Here is a 21,803-nt window from a genome sequence, read left to right on the forward strand (position 1 = left end):
CCGACCCGAACCGACCCCCTCACCGTTACAAACATGAAGGAACATAATAGGAAATTTTAGCTGCATTCAATTCATCCGGAGGTTTCACACATCGCTTAGCGCGATTTCCCTCCTTAAGATTTTAGAGTTTCTCAAGGGGATAGTCTTTCACACTGATGTGTGTGTGTGTGTGTGTGTGTGTCGCCACGTGAGACTCTTGTTGTTTGGAGTGTGTTTTCACACTCAGAAGATGTCGGTGCGATTGTATCTACGTGACGTTTGGATGGTTCAGCAGCTCTAGGCTCATAAACGAGTCCGTCGGAGGGATTTTTGGGGCGAAACTAAATACATTTTCTCGCTTGATTTCATTTCTGATTTAAAAAAAAACAAAGTGCTAAAAACATATTAGTCATAACGGTCGATATCTAACCCCATCTGACTGGGCCGGGTGCGGGATCTTCACAAACAGGAAGTGACTCATCAAACGGAACTTTAGCAGGAAATCAGATTGTGTTAGAAATTAAAACTCGCTCATCGTGTAAAATTAAGATGTTTATTTTAGCTTTTTGGGTTCATTGGGTGAAACGTTTGATTTCAATTCGTTTTAAGATCCACTTAATCCACTTTTAAATGCTCATTTAAATAAAATGTGAATTAAATCTTAAAAAAATAAACCAACGTTTCCAAACCAAGGAGGACCAGTGCTGATCCGGTAAATGTCCGTAATGATTATTAATGTCTGAAAGGTGCAACAACAACAACCAGATTTTCTCTGTCATACTTAAAAACTAAGTCTAACCAGCAATAATGAGTTAAATAAAAAACGTATTTTTGCAGAGAATCCAGTCAATTGCTTCTGCTGAGTCAGAGTTATGTTGACATGCATTTCCATGAAATTATAAAACGTTTTTTTTCTATTTTTTGCTCTTTATACCTGAAGGTCAAGTCGTGAAAATACTTGAACTGTCCGGACGTTCGAAAAATAAGTCCCTGTTCTTATAATGTTTCAGAAAAGATTCTTACTTTAAGTCTCCTGAACAACTCAGGACTATGTCGACGACCAGAGGACTCACTTCTACGAGCGGCTGAAAAACTCTAGACTGGAGCCGGGAAGAGAACGGCAGGGCGAGGTGTAAACGGAACGGAAGGTGTGAAATAAAAACACTCTTTACAGCCTCCACTTCCTCCGTCACCTGACGGGAACCATAGAGGTTCTAAATGCAACAGCAGCCGCGGACACATGAAAGAAACACAAACAACTGGGATTTACAGGCCTTTGGACCGGAGAGGACGGAGTGAGGATCTGTTGCTGGGAGTTTCTTTTTTAACCCCTCGATTGCTGCGTTATCAGCGAGAGGGAAAATAAACACAACATGATTTTAATTGGCAAGCAGAGGTTACTTGAGGTCAAGACACAAGTGACACATTAGAGCAGGGGTTGAGACGTCAAGAAAGATTCTATGGAAGATAAAATGAGGAAACTAGGGTCAAGTACTGACAGTAAGGTCATGAACAAGTTGAATTGTGCGATACTGTCCAAAGATTTTTTTTAGATTTACATGCATCTGTATGTAATTTAAAGATTCAGACTAGAAGTTATTGATTATATTTTGTCATTTATTAATTATTAAAGCATCTACATATGAACAAGATTATTTATTTAAATAAGAGATATTTTCTTTCTTTCACTTTATTCAGGGACAAAGAAATCCACAAATAAGATCATTTAAAATGTTAAAAGTTCTATTTAAATAAAGTAAATAGGTAAACAAACTTTGCCCGGGTCTGCTATAGATGTATACTCAACAGGAGCCGCTATCCTGTTATCATGGGGATGAATGGAAATGAAAGAGCCAAACATAAATTAAGTATTGTTCCAAAAAAGTTTCATAAGATCCCCACATTCTCTGTTTACTCAGCTTCGAGGCGCACTTTTGTAGCCTCTGTGTTAATTCAATAAGTCGCACTAAAGAACAGAAGATCTCTTCCTGAACGTTCAGCCGTCCCTGGGCGTGGACTTTATCTACAAAGCGGTCAAAATAAAACAAACTTTCTTTCAGGAGCTCAACTGTCTCCGGTGATAGAGAGTCAGTGGAGTGAAAACTCGCTGAAGAAAAGACTGAGGAAGATTAAACATTAACCGGGACAGAGTTGACCTCAAAACAAGTAGGTTAAGCAACATTTACGAGAAGTTAATTGGTGTGAACCGATGTGTGTTATTAAAGTACAAACAATATTCAACAGTGTTGTTCTACTCCCTGAACAACCAGCTGGAAATCTATACTATAGATGACCTCATTTCCTGTGACTTGGGGATTGTTTACACAACAATGGAAGCATCTTACCAACTGTTGTTTCCACAAATATATGCTGATTTAAACGTGGAAATAACTTCTCCAACTCAACCTGCTGCTGTGGTGTAGAAATCAAGCTCCTCCACCGAGTCGACCAGAACTACTGCTTTCAATTCTTAGGAAATATATACAAAAAATAGGCAATTTATTTTTGAGGATCTGAAAAACTATAAAAATGCATCGTTTTAAATTAACGTAACTATCCATTTTCAACCCCGGGTGATCATTCAGGGCTGGATATTTCCTGACACCTCCGATAGAAGCAATAGACGAACAGTCGTCAGGGTGATAGATTTGTGTTGATGGGCATGAATACTGACTATCATGCTAAGTAGCTGCTATAACCTATTCAGAGAGTTGAAACGACTGCCATCTTCAACTTGTTAAAACCTATATTGACACAGACAGGATTTCAAGTGTTATAACCTGTGCATATTTTGTAAGTAAGTAAGTAAATCATTTTTATTTGTATAGCGCTTTTCCAGACCAGGGTCACAAAGCGCTTAAACAATCAAAACAATATTCAATAAAGTATATATTTTAAAGATCAAGATAAAACTGATAACACAACAGGAGTTCCAGAAAATCAAGGAAAAGCCTGAACAAATAGAATATTTGCATAATTTAAATATTGGTGTATTTTTTAGGTTGGCTTACAAATCATCTAAAGAAAAGATATCATTTTATAAAAATGTAAAAAATGAACTGTATGGTTTCTAGATTACAAAAGACTTGATGTTTTAACTTTAATTTTAAAACTACATTTAGTTCTGTCTAGTTTCCATTAATGACTCTTTGAATGACTTTTTTCATTCGTATCGTTGAAGAAGATTTTATGTTTTGATTCACACATTTTTAACTTAACTAAGTTTTGAACAATTTGATTCTGACAAATTATTTTGTTGACGTCTTGTACCCTAATCTAAAAAAAAAACAACTGGCACACACCTGTAATCCAGGTACAAACAAAAGTTCTTCACATTAAAGTTTCTATAAATACTATATAAGTACTACTATAAATACAAACATCAAAGTCCTCTGAATGAAAAAGCTCTGCCTCCGTCCATCTTAATAAAGGTTAGAGGATTGATGGAGGTTCAACCGTCCTCATCAACCAAGAGCAGCATGTGACTCGGGTTTAACAGCCGAGTGAGCGCCTGCTGAACGTCCTTCAGCCTGACCTGCTTCCCATGCACCACCCACTGTAAATGAATGAACCTTAAGTGTAAAGTCATAAAAGTGCTTCGGCCCCGTGATGTCGACCTGGAAATGATCATGTCAGCTGGAATCTTCCCCTGAAAAAGGGTTGGTATTGGTCATCCACTTATCTGAGGTCTGTCTGTTTGGGTTTTGAGGACATAGAACGAGCTTCATTAAAGATCTTCTTCACCTCCCAAAAGTCTAAAATTTTGAAGTTGAGTTTTCTCTTTAAATCAGAGTCGTTTTGTTTTGAAGTGATATCCTGCTCAACCATCCAGTTCTTCAGCAGAAATACACAGGAGTTCCAGTTCCACTGAGGTATCGTCCAGGTCTGCCCTGAGACCTCCACCCACCTCACTCATACAAGAAATCAAAGGAAGGAAGGAAAAGGGAAGTAGGATAAGAAGGAAAGAAAAGAAGCAAATAATTACAGAAGGAAGAAGGAAGGAAAGATGGAAAGGAAGTAAAAAAGAAAGGGAAGATGGAAGATAAGAAGGAACGGAAGAAGGAAGCAAAGATTGAAAGGAATTAAAGAAGGAAAAAAGAGAGAAGGAAAGAATGAAAGGAGGATGAAAGGAAGGGAGCTAGGAAGAAAAGAGGGAAGGGAGAAAGATATCGAAAGGAAGGAAAGGATGTAAAATAGTAAGGGAAGTTGGACGATAAGAAGGAATTGAAGAAGCAGAGAAAGATGAAAATACTGAAGAAAAGAAGGAAGGAAAGATGGAAAGGGAAGGGAAGGTGGAAGATAAGAAGGAATGGAAGAAGGAAGAAAATAAAAAAAGAAAGAATGAAAGGAAGTAAAGAAGAAAAGAGAGTAGGAAGAAAAGAATTAAAGGAGGAAGGATGATAGGAAAGAAAGTTTGGACGTCTTCTTTCCAGTTGCTGCCCCCTCAACGCAGTAGAAGAATGAATGGATGATTGACTGAAAGATGAAAGGATGAATGGGTAGAAAGATGGAAGAATGGATGAAGCTACAGTCAGAGTGAATGAGTTCACTGTAGATCCAGGCTGTTCCTGATCATCTCTTCAATGACGGAACAGTGAACACTGGCTGATGATGGAGGTCCAACAAGCCCGTCAAGACCCAATTAGTCTGGAGGTATTTGGGTGCCGGTGATGCCCGACTCAGATCTAGGACAAAGGCTCCTCTGTGGGAGGAAGACCTCGTCTGAACCACTTCAAAAAAACCATCACAGGTCCAAGAGGGCGGAACCTCAACGTTACCTCACAACTCACACTGATCATCAATGATGTTGAATCTGGAACGTAAATGTGTCGAAGGTGTTCGTCGCCTCCATATCAAAGTCTCTGAAGCCCCTCACACCTCGGGAGGGGGGTCACAAACAAACAAACAAACTCATCAACGCTGCTATATTTGAGCTATTTCGGGAGTGAAAGTAATGACTGACCCGAGTTTTAATCTGTGACCAGTGACAGTTGAATTATTCATCGTCTCGCTGCTGTAATGATCAACGTCGACCACATGACTCCACGAGTCACGACCAGGAAACCAGCGCTCTTAGGAAACTTCTGTTGCTTCTCGGGGTCGACCTTTTGACCTCGGACATTTTGAAAGACACCCAGACAAGATATGAAATAATTTTTGTATCCACCATCTGTCGCTCATCACCCAACTGGTGGTGACATCAAGACTAGATCGATCGACCTCTAGTGGAGGAGCTGAGGTCGAGTCTCTCCTGGATGTCTTCACACCCTCTGTGATCCATCATATACTTGTGGTCATATTTAAGTCCAGTCCAGAAGGAGAAGCCTTAAGTCCAGGGATGGGCAATTACATTCAGTGAGGGGCCCTCAATCCAAAGGGACCAGAAAAAATATGATTGGGAAACGAAATCCACAAAGAACGAAATCCAGGTCTCCCCTATTTTTCTCTGATTGGGGTTTTTGTGAGAAATAAAACCCCCAAATGTTGTCGATTAAGATATAAAAAACATTTATTAATTTGATGTTGTGTCACTTTTTAAGTACTTAGAACTATTATGGCCTTAATGGTGTAATTTTAATAGTGTTTTGTGTGTCTTAAGAAAAATGAATAATTCAGAACCAATAAATACAAATTAGAAAGTAAAATAATCCAAAAAATAATTAAAAAAAGATTCAACATTTTCAGTCATCCAGACTTTAATGAAGGACACAATAATACAGTCAAAGGGCCTTATGTGGCCCCTTGGTCAGATGTTTACCTTTTTTAAATGTTTTTTTTTCTTCTGATTTTACTATTATTTTGATTTATTGGCTCTGAAACAAGAAGGATCTGTCTCGCCTTCAGTTAATACAAAACAAGAATTGTGACCTGCTCTAGTAGAAGAACTTACATTTCCCTCGATCCTTAAAACTCTTCACTGGCTGCCAGTTTCTTTCAGGATCAACTTTAAAATTCTGGTTCTTACTTTCAGATCTATTCATGGTCAGACCTTCCATCAGTGATCTGATCCAGACTTACACCCCAGCTCGGGCTCTTAGGTCCGTGGATCACAATCTGATCAAATCCTTCCTGTGACAGACTGGGGTCCTGTCCAGGGTGTCCCCTGTCTCTTTACCCTAAGTGGTAGTAATAGGCTCCGTGACATCTTAAGACATGAACTGGGTCAGACACACCCTTGGTAGAGTGACCCAGTTGGATTATTGTAACAGCACCAGACAGTATTGAGTGTGTTGACAGTAGCACACAAACACACACAGTTCCCAGTCAGAACATTGTGCGTCTTCTCAAGTGGTCGGATGACACGTCCGCTGAGGAATGTTATTTCTTTTGGGGTTTTTAGCGAGTTTCTCATTTACCCCAGGAATTTGTCTTTCCTGGTCCTGGACGCGCGTTTGTTTTTTTTAATTCCAGATTAGCAATTTACAGGCTTGTTTATTCTCCCGGTGTCGTCCGAGTCGCTCCCTCTGGGCGTACGACGCATGTTTAACTTAACAAGTGTAATTTTCCTGATCCTCTCGGAGGCTCCGGCGGCTTGGCAGAGGAGGCAAAGGTCACGCGGAGATGGTTGCACACAGGAATGGGCGCCGAGGAATGGAAGCGGGAGGAAACGGAGGCCGGTTTACGGGAAGTGGATCGACTCCTACACAACGAGAACCTCTGGTCCACCAGGGTGAGCGACAAGGACTCCCCGGTCAGACTGTAATTATGCCCATTGTGTTCTCTTCCTCCAGCAAACCTCTCAAGTCACGGTTCTGAGCCGCAATCCTGAAGGCTTATCGGACCCGGGCTTGTGTTTATGTACACAAAAACACACACACACACACACACACACACACACACACACACACACACACACACACACACACACACACACACACACACACACACACACACACACACACACACACACACACACACACACACACACACACACACACACAAAACATTCTCAAGAAAACTCACACACGTTTTCTTTGTTTGTGTTGTAACTATGGCAACAAATAGAGGTCCAGAGCAGAGGATGCAACCCTGGAACCCTCATCCAGGTCCAGGAGGACACTTTGTTGTGTTGTTGTGTACTCAGTTGTTGTGTTCCCGGATCTTATCGGACACGACAGACACAACAGCAGCAGCGGCCACTGGTTCTACCGGTGCGAGGACAGGAAGTCGCACAACTGGGGTTTTGACTCACTTATATTGTGATATTGTCATGTGTGTGTAGACGTCTAATTGTGTGGTGTTTTATTGCTAATGTCCTGACTTGTTAGTGTGTATAGTGTCGGCTTGAAACAATGTGTGTGTCTGCAGGTTCATTTAATTTGTGTAATAAACCTTACACTGTAATTGTGTTTGACAGTTCATTACAAGTATCTTATGTGGACTTGTTGTGTTCAACTGTATGATTGTGTGAACTCTCACTTTAAAGTGTGTATCAAACTTTGAGGCGCGTGAAACTGTGCGAGTCTACAAATACGTGTGTAAAGATGTGCGACTCTAACTTTGTGTTGTTGACTCGTAGAAAACCGATTGTTACCTTGTGTGCACTTGCATCGGTAAAGTTGTGTACACAAAGTAGGTGTGTGTGTGTGTAACAAAGTGCGTCTACAATTGTGAATGTTTAACTGCGCCGGGAGTTACTGTGTATGTGTTGTTAAACAATGCATGTAATTGTGTATTTGTGTTTACCTGCTTGTGCCTAGTAACATGTTTGCGTGTGTGTTTGTGTGCGTGTGTGAAGAAGTGTGCGTTGGCTGCATCGTACAATTATATAGAAGTGACCACAGGACTTCTCGAAAACCGGACACACAACAACCAAAAGGAACACACAGACACACACAAAGACAGACACACACACGGACACTCCTAACTGCCAGACTAGAATCATCCTTATTCCAGTAAATTCACAGAGAACATATGATGTCACTCACACATAAGGTCTGGCTGTTGTGCGTGTGTGTGTGTGTGCGTGTGTGTGGTTGTCGTCTCCTCCAGCAAGTGTCGTACCTTCACTGAGCAGATGCTCTGGCACGTTGGAGAAGAAGTCGGCAGCTGAATCTCTGACCTCCTGGTCTTCATCTTGAAGCAGCATGAACAGACTCTTCCAGAGAGACAGTGCGCTGGCAAGACCTGTAACACACACACAGACACACACACACACACACACACACAGTGTTTTATAACACTTCACACTCGCTCAGACTATTATAAACTACAGTGTCATGACTCACTAGGAGGGAGTCGGGAACCGGTCATCAGAGGGCTCGCACACTCGGACAGAACCCGGGCCGCCGTCAGCTTCATCTCCGACGGCTGGTCCTCGCCGCAGCACGAGCACACTAGCGCCACCCACTGAGGCAAACAACGTATGGCGTCGACATTCTGTGGAACAAGTTACACAGAAGACTTTAATAATCATTTCTTGTATGTTTGCTAAAAAAATGAAAACACAAACATTGTTGTATTTAAATAACTTAATGACCTTCAAATGATGTGAAGGTCATTTCCTGCTGAAAACTTTCTTGTGAGATCTTCATCTTCACCTTTAGAGGTTGTGTAGATTTTTTTTCCGGTGACATTTGTTATCCAAACAATAGTAAGAAATAACTTAATTCAACGGGACAAACCTCTGCCAAAGAACTCCTTTCATTTGACTATTACAATTTTTATTAAAAGCAAAACATTTCCCACAAACATAAGGAAAAGCAGAAAAATTAAATGACCTTCTTGGAGAAGGTCATTATGATCTTTGAGAACTTCTATACCTGAATTTAAGACTATAAAAAAAAGTCAATATATATTTATAGAACCACATTAGAAGCTTTAAAGCACTTTTCGTGAATTTATTTTTGGGATGTTTAGAAGATATTGTTACTGTCTTTATTTGTCAAATATTGTTCCAATATCACACTCAAAAAACACTCACAACCCAGACTGATCGACTCAGACGTTGGACAAATCACAAGACATTTACCTTGAGGTCAGAGGTCAGCGTCTGTACAAGGAGCTGAGAGAGCAGCGTCAGGGCGGCACAGTGAAGATCAACACTGAAATATAGATAACAATATGATGTCACATAAGATATACAAATAATAATAATAATAATAATAAGACCCACATGAAGTGAAAAAAAAACATGTCACATTCAGGCATTAATGTGATGTATGAAGTGAACGTGACTAGAACATTTTCCTGTCATAAATATGTAAACTTGATATTATAAAATATATTATTTCCTTTACAGTATTGACATTCTAATCTTAAACTCAATAATGATAATACATTTTACGAGGTGGTACGTTTCAGCTCAGAATGACTGCAGCTAGCATTGTTAGCCACAGCAATGCTAAGCTAGCATTTTAAAATATCCTTTTCTTTACTCACTTAACTATTTAAAAACATTTTTCTTGACCCATCATATGTCACAAGGTTGAAAAGTAACGTTTACAAGCCTAACTCGACACCAACATGAGAAAGAGAAAAATTTAATTTGTCTTCTTAAGACCGGCTAAAACATAAATAAAACAGTGTCGTTTCAAAAGAAGATCCTGTACATAAATGGTGATTTAATATAAGAAATTAGAGTTTTACTTTTTTTTAAACATATAATTTAGTATCAAGAGTCTCATTTAAACAATGTGATAAATCAAATTTGAATTTACACAAATATTTGAGGTGAAAATTGTATGTTGGACTTTCTACAAATGTTTTTTTTTTTTTTAAAAAGAGAAAAGATTTACAATGAAATTCCAATAAACATTAAAAAGTAAGGATACAGATCTTTATGTTCTAGAGGAAACCAGTCTTGGACTGACCGGTACAGTGGGCGAGGACAGATGTTTCGACCAAGAATATTGGAGGGAAAAAAAGTGATCTTAACGAATGAACTTGACTGTGAACTTTGACCCCGTCACGTCGCTCTCCCGCCCTTTCATCAGAACCTGTGAATGTCGTGTGAAAACCATCTCCTCCGCTTTGATGAGCGCCACAATAGACGCGTGCTCGCCACAACGGCACGGCCGCCATTCAATCACGTTGAACGAGGGGGTCCATAAAAAAACCCACTGGAAACCCAATCTGCACCTCCGCCCTGATGTTAATCAAAACCCCCCGGGGAGGAGGAGGGAAAGTGGATCTGCGGTGGTCGGAAAACACGCTCAAACACTTAATGTAATGTAATCCTGGGTCCATTGTCCGGGTGAGAAAAGTACATTGGAGGCTTGTCGAGGGGAGGTGTGCGCTTGTCAACCTTATGTAACCAGGTCGAGGGTCGGTGTGTGTGTTTGTGTGAAGGTACAGGTGTGACGAGGAATGAATATTTGCTGTGTCTCAAATCGCATACTACTCTTAGTATACTAGAAGCTAGTATGCATCAGTTTAGTGTACGTACTAACTAGTACGCAAATTCTCCACAGATAGTATGTCTCAAATCAAACTCTGCTGCTACACACTAACAGGAAATGATGCGACAGCTTCTTCTTCTACTACTATTTAATGATGTTTCAACCAGCTGTTTGAACGCTATCGCCACCTGCTGGCAGCACGTTTTGGAACTTTGGAAAAAGAAATAAAGAAAAAATATGAGAATCTAAATAAGCGCGAGATATTTAAGCTGGTATCAGAAGCGAAGACGTGTTTATCCTTCTACTGCTGCGGAAAATGCACCTGTAAGTATATGAATATATATGCATTTACTGTATATATGACGGAACTTCCGTTTAAAACAACACTAAGATGGCGGCTGTTTAGTGTGGTTAGTGTCCATCGAACCATACTCAGTTTTGTGGGCGTGTTAGTACGCCAATTTAGTGTGCACTAAATTTCGCATACTAAGAATTGAGACGCACTAACGCACTAAAAATACTAACTTTTAGTACGCTAGTATGCGATTTGAGACACAGCAATTGAATATCAACATTATTGTCGAGTCTCAAGGTCATCCCCAGAAGTCGGCGTTCAACTCCGACCTCTGCCTTCCGAACCGCTGTTTAGTCTGAGCAGCAGCTGTGAGTCTGAAGAGTCCAGATGTCGCCACTGACCCCTGCGAGCGCTTCCTTCCACGCACGGCGGCTCTGAAAGACGCCCGGCTGACAGCCCGGCATCAGAGTGTGTGTGTGTGTGAGTGAGTGTGTCCGTTTGTTTTCTCCTCCTCGTCCATCAGTCGGAGCGTTACGGGGAGCGTCGACTAAAAGTTGTTTTGACACCCGTGTCTTTGGGCTGTGAATGGAAGCCGCGGCAGGTCGATGCACGTCCTGAGAGGACGTCCGGATCCGCCGACAAAAGAGCTCGTCCTGAACGTGGGATGCATTTGAAATGGTAATTATGGACTATAACGACTGATCTGCACGACCTTACATCGGATGCATCCGGCACCGCCGTCATCGGAAAATATTTAAAACCCAAACAAAATACCAGAAATAGATCATGACAAAAAAAAATGTATCTTGTATTTTAACAATTAATTACGTAATTGTTTGAACGATTGATGAAGATGAAAGAGAAATGATGGCAAATGACTGACTATGTGTTATAAGGTGGAGGCGGCGTCGAAGAACTACAGTATAATTGAAATCAAATGCAAAATAAATTGTGCTTAAAGGAAAATAAATTGTCTTTGTTATTTTAAAAAAAATGTCTGATGTGTGCAAGAATCTATAGCTATTTGGAGATATGGGATATTACTCGTAGAAAAATACAGGCTAAAATGAATATATCTATGGAAGACTCTTGTTATAAAATCTGTGAGCAGAGAAGCAGATGCAACACTAATAGACTCAGGGTACTTTGTTATACACTTTGTTCTTGTTTTTGTGATGTCTGCTGTGAACTGGAACCCAATTTAATAAAGTCAATCTAACCTAATTTAAAATGCAGAAAATTTACTAGTGTAAGTAAGTAAGTAAGTACTTTGTTTTTATATAGTGCTTTTCCAGACCAGGGTCACAAAGCACTTAAACAATCAAAACAATATTAAATAAAATATATACTTAAAAGGTCAAGATAACACTGAGAACAACACACGAGTTCCAGAAAATCAAGGAAAAGCCTGAACAAATAAAAGTGTCTTAAGATGTTTCTTGAAGGAGTCAGTAGATCATCAAACACAGAGATGGTTCCAAAGCTTAGGAGCAACAGTCTGGAAGGATTTCTCTCCTCTGGTCCTGAACCTTGTGTGAGGAACCATCAGTAGATTCTGATCCACAGACCTCAAACATGAATATTTTTATATGGCCTAAAGTAAGGGCTTGACTTGAGACTTTGTGAAACATTTCGTCTTCTTGTGTGACTGTCATCTTTGTTCTGGGACATCTGATTGGAGATTCAGATCAAGAACTTCTATGATTTTTTCAAAACCTCATCAACATTTACATACACTCCACCTTGGAAATATGTGTGTTTCTTGGAGACAGTGATGGACTTGACGCTGGGACTGACCTGTGAGTGGAGTTCTGAGCCACAGTGAGAAGATGCTGCAGGACAACCTCCTCCGTCAAGCCCTGGTCCATCCAGCAGAGTTCAGAGCGGCCGCTCAGCACACACAGCACCTGCAGCACCTGAGGAGACACATCCGTCTTTTTAACTTTCCTTTATGATCCTGCCACTGACTTAAAACACATTCTTTGGCTAAAGGTGTGTGTTGCATTCTTTAGGAGCTATTTAAGAGACGGATTGAGCATCATTATTGTTGCAAAATACCAGGTTTTTAGCAGGTTTTCAGATAAAACCATAGACTGAATCAGAATGTAGTTACTGTAACGTCACATTACACAAAAATGGCGGTCATGGCCATCTTGGATAAGCGGCCTTCAAAGCCAAACTTCAGTAAAAAGGGTCATTTTAGCCAAACGTATTGATAAAGATTAGGAAGTGAAACAAATTCAGCTCCAGACTATGGTGAACAATAACTCGTCAGTCGAGTCAACAAGCTCCTTATTATGCAAATTAGGAAAAACAGATAAATGGGAAAATATTTAAAAGATTCAACCCCTGCAGTTAAATGTGTGTTTAAGACCCAACCTGGCTTTTGTTTGGGCCTAGACATGTAATTTACATCTTTATAAAAGATGTAAATTACATGTATAAACAACATTTATAAAAGTTTTTCGGCTTGGTGTGTGTAGGACATCCAGTCTTTCAGTCTTTCTAGTGGACACTCAATGAACTGCAGTTTCACACTTTCATCTAGGCCTCACTTTCTGATTTGGCTCTATTAAACCTAAAAAATACTTTTTCCTACAAAGCATACTACAAAAATAGACAAGATTCACCAAGTTTAGAGGTAGTTAAATTAGTTAAAGGGTAACTAATGTGAAAACCCAACTTTCCTGACTCACTCACAAGTTTGAAATGTCAAAAGTCTTCCTCTCCAAGTCCCTCATTATGAGCATGTTTTGAACTTATTACTTGATAAAGTTCACCCCCGCCTTAAGTCTCAGCGAACAAGAGGTTACAAGAGCAACAATAGAGGTACAAGATCAATTCATGAGTAACTCAAATCAACACATTAGTTGCTCTTTAAAAAACAATCCTAATCCTTGTTTTGTTTTAGTTTTGTTTTACCTGTTTAAGACTCAAAATAGTTTAAAGTCATAGGGCTGCGGCTAAAAACACCAGGACATCAACTTACAAACAGGCAGAAAAACTGAATAATAAAACCCCACGAGCGAAAGTTTATCATTGTAAATATGTCAAGTAGTTCAAATCCATTCTCTTAGTTTGATTATTCATGTCTGTTTTGATCTCTTTTGATTCACACAGTCAGTGTGAAATATCTCCATATATAAAAAAAACATAATTTATTAGTGATAAATAGACAAACACACTCGCTCACATCACATTTTTAACAATCCTCCAGCCGTGGAATGAAAATAAAGCCAGACCACCTGTGTGTAGTTGTGGCGGCTAAAGGGTTAAACCTGTGGAAAAGAGAGAGATTTCTTCTTGGCTTCAGACGTTCAAACAAACACGTGCGAGGTCGGTGGAGTTGGCGAGAGCGATCCATCAACGCGGCTCTGGTGTCCTCTTCACTGCTGTTGATAATGTATTTTTAACACACCGGCGGGATCCTCCCAGAACACGCAGGAACCGCAGGCGCACAGCTGCCACGGAGCGGGCGAGAGCGCCGATGCCACACCACCAACAACAACCGACGCTGTTGTTGTGACAAGTTAGGGAAAATGAAAGCACCAAACTTTCCCCCGTTTGGCTCACGGTGACCTTAAGACACACATGACTCAAGAACACGAAACCGGCAGAGAACATTCCGTGAAGCATCTCCGTGATGATCGTTTCTCTGCAGGTCACGACCTGTTGTTAGGGTTGTGTGTTTTCGTGTTGAAGACGTCTAGGGCCGGGGTGTCAAACGCAATCACACAAGGGGCCACACAAAACGTCTATTTGCCAAAAGTGTCGCCGAAACAAAGGCAGATTGTGACGTTTTCTTTTTCTTTACCATCAGTTTTACTCGTATTGGTTAAAATGGTTGATTTTCATTTCAAGTCACAACATCAACATGAATGTGAATCTAGTTTAACTTTGGTTTAACTTTGGTTTAACTTTGGGCTAACCATCCGGCGAGGCCACATAAAATGACTTGCCATGGTCTAGAGCAGCTGTGCCAGAACCACCAGTCCGCCAGGCATTTGATACAAGGCTGCAAAAGAAATATATATATATTTCATATCATTTAATTGCTGTTAAATGATTATTACTGTCTGAAAAGTGTATTATTTTGGAGAAAGTTTGGGGGATTTTCTCCAAAGTCCTATTAGCATATTAGCATGCAACTCAATACATGTCAATACGCTACTTTGGTCAAGAATTAATTAAACTAAATAGACTAGTAGAAATGAATAAAAGACGATTCAAGGGACAATCTTGTTTATAGACTCAACGTTGGTTTTTGCAGGTCATGCCATTTTATTTTTGACAACATTTTTCAATCTTGAGGTCCTGAAAAATAATGCCAACCAGTCCGTGGAGCTAAAAAAAGTTTCGGTTCAAGGTTTGTCTCAAACATGGCCGGGGGGCCACCAGAGGTCAATTCTTTTGGGTCACAGGTTGTGGGGTTGTTGTGTGTCAAATATGATTTATATTTTGTTGTTTAATGTTTTATGGATTTTTGTGTTGTTTCACTGTGAATTTGGTTATTTTATTTTATCTATTCCATCTTCTTCTTTTCTTTAAATTCCAAACAGAAATACACAGGACATAAAACAACATCAACAAAAGCAAAAATACAAATAGATAAAAAAAATAATAGGAGATAAATAAATAAATAAGGATACATTGAAAATATAATATGAATAAAGTGCCAGCATACAGAAAAAATGAAAAACATGTTCCAGTTTCCATGTTGCAGTTAGGCAATATATATATATATATATATATATATATATATATATATATTGTTTCAACACTAATAGACTCAGGGACACACTTATTCCTCGTGCTATTAGATTGCATAATTCTGAGTTTGGGGGCGGGATTGGAGTGAAATGATGAATCTATTCTATGTTAATCTTTGTATAATCTTGCACTTTCTTTTGTAGAATTTTCTTCTTGTTCTCGTTTTTTATGAATCTATCGTCTGTGTTGCTGTGTGCTGACTGGAAAAGTAATTTCCCGAAGGAGGTTGACATTGTACATCTTATTTCTTACAAGATAGACACATCTGTTCCACTTTAACTAAACCATTAAAGCTATACATTTGATGCGATGATCTTCATTCCTCAACCATCTGATGCTGATCAAAAGTGGAGTAAGTTTGAGTGACAATCTAAAAAGGTGGACAAAGCATCAGACGCTCCATCTTGTCGTCCACCTCTGCAGCATCTCCGCCGCTCCTCTCTTTACGAGCCGCTTTAACAAGCTCCCGTCTTGCTACACACTCCGCTGCCCACAGACTCCAACACACACACACCAAAAAAACAAACATGCCAGCTCAGACATGGACGACTTTCATATGGTGTCGCATGCAAATAAACAGCGACGCCCACCAGGCGGCGGACCAAACGTGTAGGGCCTCCATCCTCGCAAAAGAAAAACCCTGTAGGTGTTGCTGCTTTTTGGGTTTGTGCGGTGCCACACTTGTTCCTGTGCCCCGACGGCAGCGCTCCAGTTTATTACTGGCAATATCGTGCCTGTAAAAGTATTTTAGGAGCGACACGACACCACAGAGAAGAGGAAGCGTCAACATGTGTCCACCGAGACCACAACGACTAGATCAACACAACATCATCGGGATTCTGTCAAAAGTGGTTTTTTTAAGATCGAAAAAATAAATGATTTAATGGCTTTAAAAGTGTTATTTTTGTCAACTTTACAGGGTGAAAAGATTGGTCACAAAGAGACGTCGGCTCTTATTCCTCACTCCTGGAAGACTCGTCTCCTCCGCCACATTTATCTTGGATCGCGCTTCATTTCCTCAAGATCTTTGGAAGCGTCGCCGCAGTCGCTGCTGCTTTTCCTTCCTCGGCCTCGAAAGGAAGGCAAAGATGGCAACCGGCGTTGGCGTTTTCCTCGGAGCAAAAGGGCGGCTCCGCTTAATAGAGCCGACACTTTTAAAAAAGATTAACAGCTTTCGCCGTAAAAAAAAAGAAAAAAAGGGCACATCCACAACACAAACGTTGTCGAGACAGACACACACTAACACACCCTGAGTGTTAACGACGGCGGCTCTTTATGGAACGGGCCACATCTTCTCTCCTCCAGAACTTTGAGTGAAGAACTCATGAGCTGCTGTCAGTGAGACAAGTGGTGAGTCAGCGGTTTTTTTTGGTTTCTTGGCGAGATCTGAGGCGTACGATCAGCCTCTCACGCAAACCTCACGGTCGCGGGCATTTTACCCATTTGTCGTGAAAGTCAAGGTGACGCTCGAGTGAACGGACACAAAGAAAGATTATTTTCTACGACTATACGAAACTCTTCTATTAAACGCATCAGTTAAATGACAAATCGACCATGTGACACCCCTTTTCTTCTCCTCCTTCAAAGCACTGTTGAATTATTTTTTATACTCCAAAATTACAAAAACATTATTATTAATAGTACTATGTACTGAAGTGATTCATCTTCATGAAGAATTTCTCTTGAATATGTCTTATTATATTATTATCCTTTTATTATGTGTGTTCTTTTTTAGTCATAAATCAACAAAAAGGCGTTGAAATTATAGCAGATATATAACAGATTAATCTTCTTCTTTTTTGAATGTATTTTATATACACATGTATATTTATTTTATTTATTGTTTTTCGTAATTAAAACTTTGTATTTTTTTTCAAATATTGATTTTTGCCTTTTTTTTACTTTCTCGATGACAAAACTTATGGTTTTATTATATATATATATATATATATATATATAGTGTATATGTATACAATACATATACACAAAATATTTCAGTAGCATGTGTCATTACATCCAAATATCCTTAATATATTGTACAATCTTTCCACAAATAAATGACTAAATTGTACAGTTTTATGTTCGACAAAGAAATAATGATTACAAATTAAAAGATGTAATCATAGAATGTGGGCATAATATTATTCCACTAAAAATATATTATACGAATATATTAAGACACTTTCAGTATAATAATAACTATAAGTATTTCAGCATAAGGAAGATAGAAATAGACTTTAGGGTCTCAACAGAAACACCTCCATAAAAACAACCAGACACAACAACCAACAAACGCCTGTAATGTGAGTATGTTTGTGTGCGTGTGCGTGTGCATGTGTGTGTGTGTGGTCTCACCTTGGACAGACACTGGGGGTGTTTCTCTTGAAAGGCTGAGGTCGTGAGGTTGGTCAGGGTGGTCTGGTCCAGCCACTGGGGTCTTTGTTTCCGATCTTCCTCCTGGAGTCTCCTCAGGAGCCCGTCCAGGACCAGCTCCCTCACCTCGTACTGGGGACTCAGCAGGAGGCTCTGCAGCAGCTCGGAGCCGACCCGGGTGTCCCCCCACGGTCGGGGGGTCTCCACGCTGGCGCTCAGGGCGGTCCTGGACAGGCTGAGCAGGTACTGGGTGCTGCCGGGTCCGTGGGCGGCGGAGGGGTCGTCGGTGAGAAGACAAGATGACCTCAGGATGACGAGAGAGTCTTGACGGAGCTTCTTCACGTCGGCATCTACGAAACACAAGACACACTATTTTATTTAAACATATTTAAATCAAGTTACATATGCTTCAGTTTTAGCCATATATATATATATATATATATAATATTCTCATTTGATTGTCTTTGTTATTTTTATGTGTTTAATGTTGTATGTCTCAATATAATGCGTATAAAAGTTATCTCGTGAACTGCTTTACCCAATGATGGAAGAATAAAAGTTCATCAAAATCAAATTAGCTCAACTATGCTATGTTGCTAATAACAATACCATTCTTTTCCTACCATTTCCTCTTTTTTTGTTAAGCAACTAAACTACATTGGCCATTAAAATTGTAACACAAAAAAAGGGGCAGTTATTAGAGCAGTTTTTTAAAACACTGTTTAAAAAGAACCAGTTTGGCCCCCCATTGGATAAAACCAGAAAACAAAGAATTATAATTTGTATCTTGTTGAACACGGAGCATCAGCGACACAACTTTTGATCGGACACGATTCTAGTCGTACATTTGTCTGATGTGGAAGTCTCTTCGAAAAAAACAACTGGTTAATCTGGGATCTGATTGGTTAACAGCAACTTAACCAAGGTGATGAGATTTTTTTTGATACTATACATACTGTATGTTGTGTCTCAAATCGCACACTTGTGAGACAGTACTTAATTGCCCAGTGCTCAATTTTCAACAGCGTAGTTCTGTCTCAAATCAAACTCTGCTGCTACACACTTACAGGAAATGACTCGACAGCTTCTTCTTCTACTACTTTTTACCACTGATTGTAACCAGCAGTAGGAACTCCATCACTGACACTTGACAGCACTTTTACCTGATCGAAACAAGTTATTAAGTTGTGTTTTTATTGTATCTCTAGACATTTACGTCAGTATCTGCTCCGAAGACGTGTCGTCAGTGACGTAGCTTCAGTTTAGCTTCATCTACGTCACTAAGATGGAGGACGTTAAGGGTGGAAAGTGTCCATCGATCCACACTCAATTTTATGGCCAATTGAGTGCTCATTGTGCACTACATTTCCGCACACTGCTCATTGTGACGCACTTGTGCACTCAAAATATTAAGTGCAGAAGTGTGCGATTTCGGACACACCCATAGTTTGAACCAGTTGCTAGAAACACATTAAGGCTAAAACTAGGCTGGATTTTTATTTATAGACATAGCCTTGGCATTGAAATAAGTAGCTTTCATACAAAGGCTGGAGTGAAAGCATATTCAGAGTTTTTTTTCAGAGGGTCCCCAAACCTTTTTTATGCAACGTGGTCCAGTTTAAAGTCGACATATTCCCAATTGACATTCATACACAAAAATAATAAAATGAAAAATACATTCCAACATTGCCAGGATCAGCAGGAGCTCTGGGATTGTTTTTCCGAAACTAGATGATCTTAATAAATGTTGCTAGTTTAGAATAAAACGGGCGTCTTTATGAGTCAAGAGTCACGGTCGCTTGTTTTACTTCTGTCTTTTTTAACAAGAAAACACCTTTCAGACAGAAATAGTCGATAAAACAAATGGGGATTAAATGGATAAACCACGAGTGACCCCTGATGTAGAGAGTGTGTCGATATATTTCATAGGCAGATGAATCGTAACAGCCTTTTTCTGAACACTGTTCCTGTCACACACACACACACACACACACACACACACACACACACACACACACACACACACACACACACACACACACACACACACACACACACACACACACACACACACACACACACACACACACACACACACACACACACAAACACACACACGTGTTGCTCAGAGATGTCCAGAGAGGACAACAGATGCAGACAACAGACACGAGCTTCTATTTTCATGTTCCGAGAATAAGCTCCGTCAGTGTGTGTGTGTGTGTGTGTGTGTGTGTGTGTGTGTGTGTGTGTGTGTGTGTGTGTGTGCGTTAGGAAATGCCCAGCGCTCTGCCAGAGCAGCCACCTGTGAACATACACTCCTGGGAATGAGGAACGCACACGAATAAACACATGTGCGCGCACACACACACACACACACACACACACACACACACACACTTCCCTCTGAAACATAAGTCTAATCCACAGGCAGGGCGGCGACAGAGAAACCCAACGCCGCTGTAAAGCTGTGCTCCGCCCTACAGTACGGCCCTCCACACAGACCCCGCTTTGACAGCCAACTCAATTAGTTCGACACACACACACACACACACACACACACACACACACACACTATGGAACGCAACTCAATCTTACCCTGCACAGTGCGGCTCAAAAATATGGCTCGACAAAAGAGCGGGAAGTGCCGCATTCCTCCGGAGATGGGCCAAGGTTACCGTGGAGACGGGCCAGGTTACTATGGAACCCGATCCTTCAAAGCGGGGGCCGACTAGGCGACGTCTAATGGTTATAATGGGGGCAAAAAGTAATGACACAGATGATGATGAAGGGAGGAGAAAGTGGAGGACGACTGCAGGGGAGGGTTAGCGTGTCCGAGAGAAAACTGCTGTCCGTCACGGGGTCAGGATGGATTTTGTCTTCGGGTTGGAAAAAGATGTTTCTAATGTAATCATGGAAATCCAGCCGGAGATGATTCGTCACATTTACACAAGACGCTGTCGACCAGCTGTTACTTTAGTTCGTTTTGTCTCGAGAAATGGTCGATTCCAACACATGTCGTTTGGTTTCTCTTCACGAAACAAACCATATGTTGTGTGTAGTAAACAATTGTACTCTTTTTTTGGAGGGTTTTACCTACAATGCTTTTTTATTTGAATGATCAACAGGAAAATATTTCTTTCCTTTTTAACTTTTCCTTTTAGTTTGGGTGCGAGAGGTTCTTCACTAATCACAGTCTTTGTTTCTACCTCTTCTCCAGGAAATGTAAGACATTTTTTAGATGATCTCTTCTGCAATTATGTTTATCATGATTGTGTCGGTTATTTTAACGTATTTGTTGTAAATTCTCTGAATAGTTTCGGATGAAAAGCTTAAGATACATTGTAATGTTGGATTCTCTTTACCTTTGGTAGTTTATCCGTTTCTTTGCTATATGTTGGCCTCTAATCTTAAATGTTTTACTTTCTAAATGTTAGATTATCTCTTATCGGATGATTTTTCATTTTATTCGTTATTGTATTTTTGATCAATCATCTCCAAAAACATCATTAAGTTGTGATTTCTGTACTTCGATGTCTTGGACTCTGAAGTTAAATTCCTCCTGTAGTTGCTAATGTTAGATTATCGTTCAACATTAGTTTTAGATTAGATTAGATTTACTTTATTAATCCCTCTGGAGATCTCCTTCTAGAAATTAAGTTTCCAGTTCACAGCAGACGATAGAAGGTACAGCAAGTTTCGTCAAAGCAAAAACAAGACCAAAGTGCAAATTAAAAAAAAAACCAAGTGCAAAGAAGTGACAAAGTGCAAATATGAAGAGTATTTATTAAAGGAAATAACACAAAGACCTAAAAGGATAAAAACATAGAATATCCACTATGTCATTTCATTAGATTTTATTTTCAATTTGTTAAGTTTCCGTTCATTTATTACCTCAAGATTTTCTCTTCACCATCAAATATTCACTGTATTCTTCTGCTTTCCTTCACTTGTTGACCATTTTCTCTTCCCTTTGACATAGTTTTATAAGGAATATGTATGTTATTCGATCTCATTTTCAAAAGGGACGTATCAAGAGTTGTGTTGAA

The 21,803-nt window shown here is 39.9% G+C and overlaps 1 protein-coding gene across 1 annotated transcript in view; it reads right to left on the minus strand.

The window, feature by feature from the left end:
* Nucleotides 1-21,803, minus strand: part of thada (THADA armadillo repeat containing) — a 96,480-nt gene that overhangs the window by 4,910 nt on the left and 69,767 nt on the right. Inside the window, exons 32-36 of the mRNA XM_087802567.1 lie at nucleotides 17,740-18,107; nucleotides 12,412-12,530; nucleotides 8,951-9,023; nucleotides 8,208-8,358; nucleotides 7,984-8,106 (exon numbers count right to left, since the gene is read on the minus strand). Coding sequence (XP_087658693.1) covers nucleotides 7,984-8,106; nucleotides 8,208-8,358; nucleotides 8,951-9,023; nucleotides 12,412-12,530; nucleotides 17,740-18,107 — 834 coding nt within the window. The remainder of the gene's footprint in view (nucleotides 1-7,983; nucleotides 8,107-8,207; nucleotides 8,359-8,950; nucleotides 9,024-12,411; nucleotides 12,531-17,739; nucleotides 18,108-21,803) is intronic.

This window comes from Callionymus lyra, chromosome 11 (assembly GCF_982586985.1).
Source record: "Callionymus lyra chromosome 11, fCalLyr1.hap1.1, whole genome shotgun sequence".
NCBI lineage: Eukaryota > Metazoa > Chordata > Actinopteri > Syngnathiformes > Callionymidae > Callionymus > Callionymus lyra.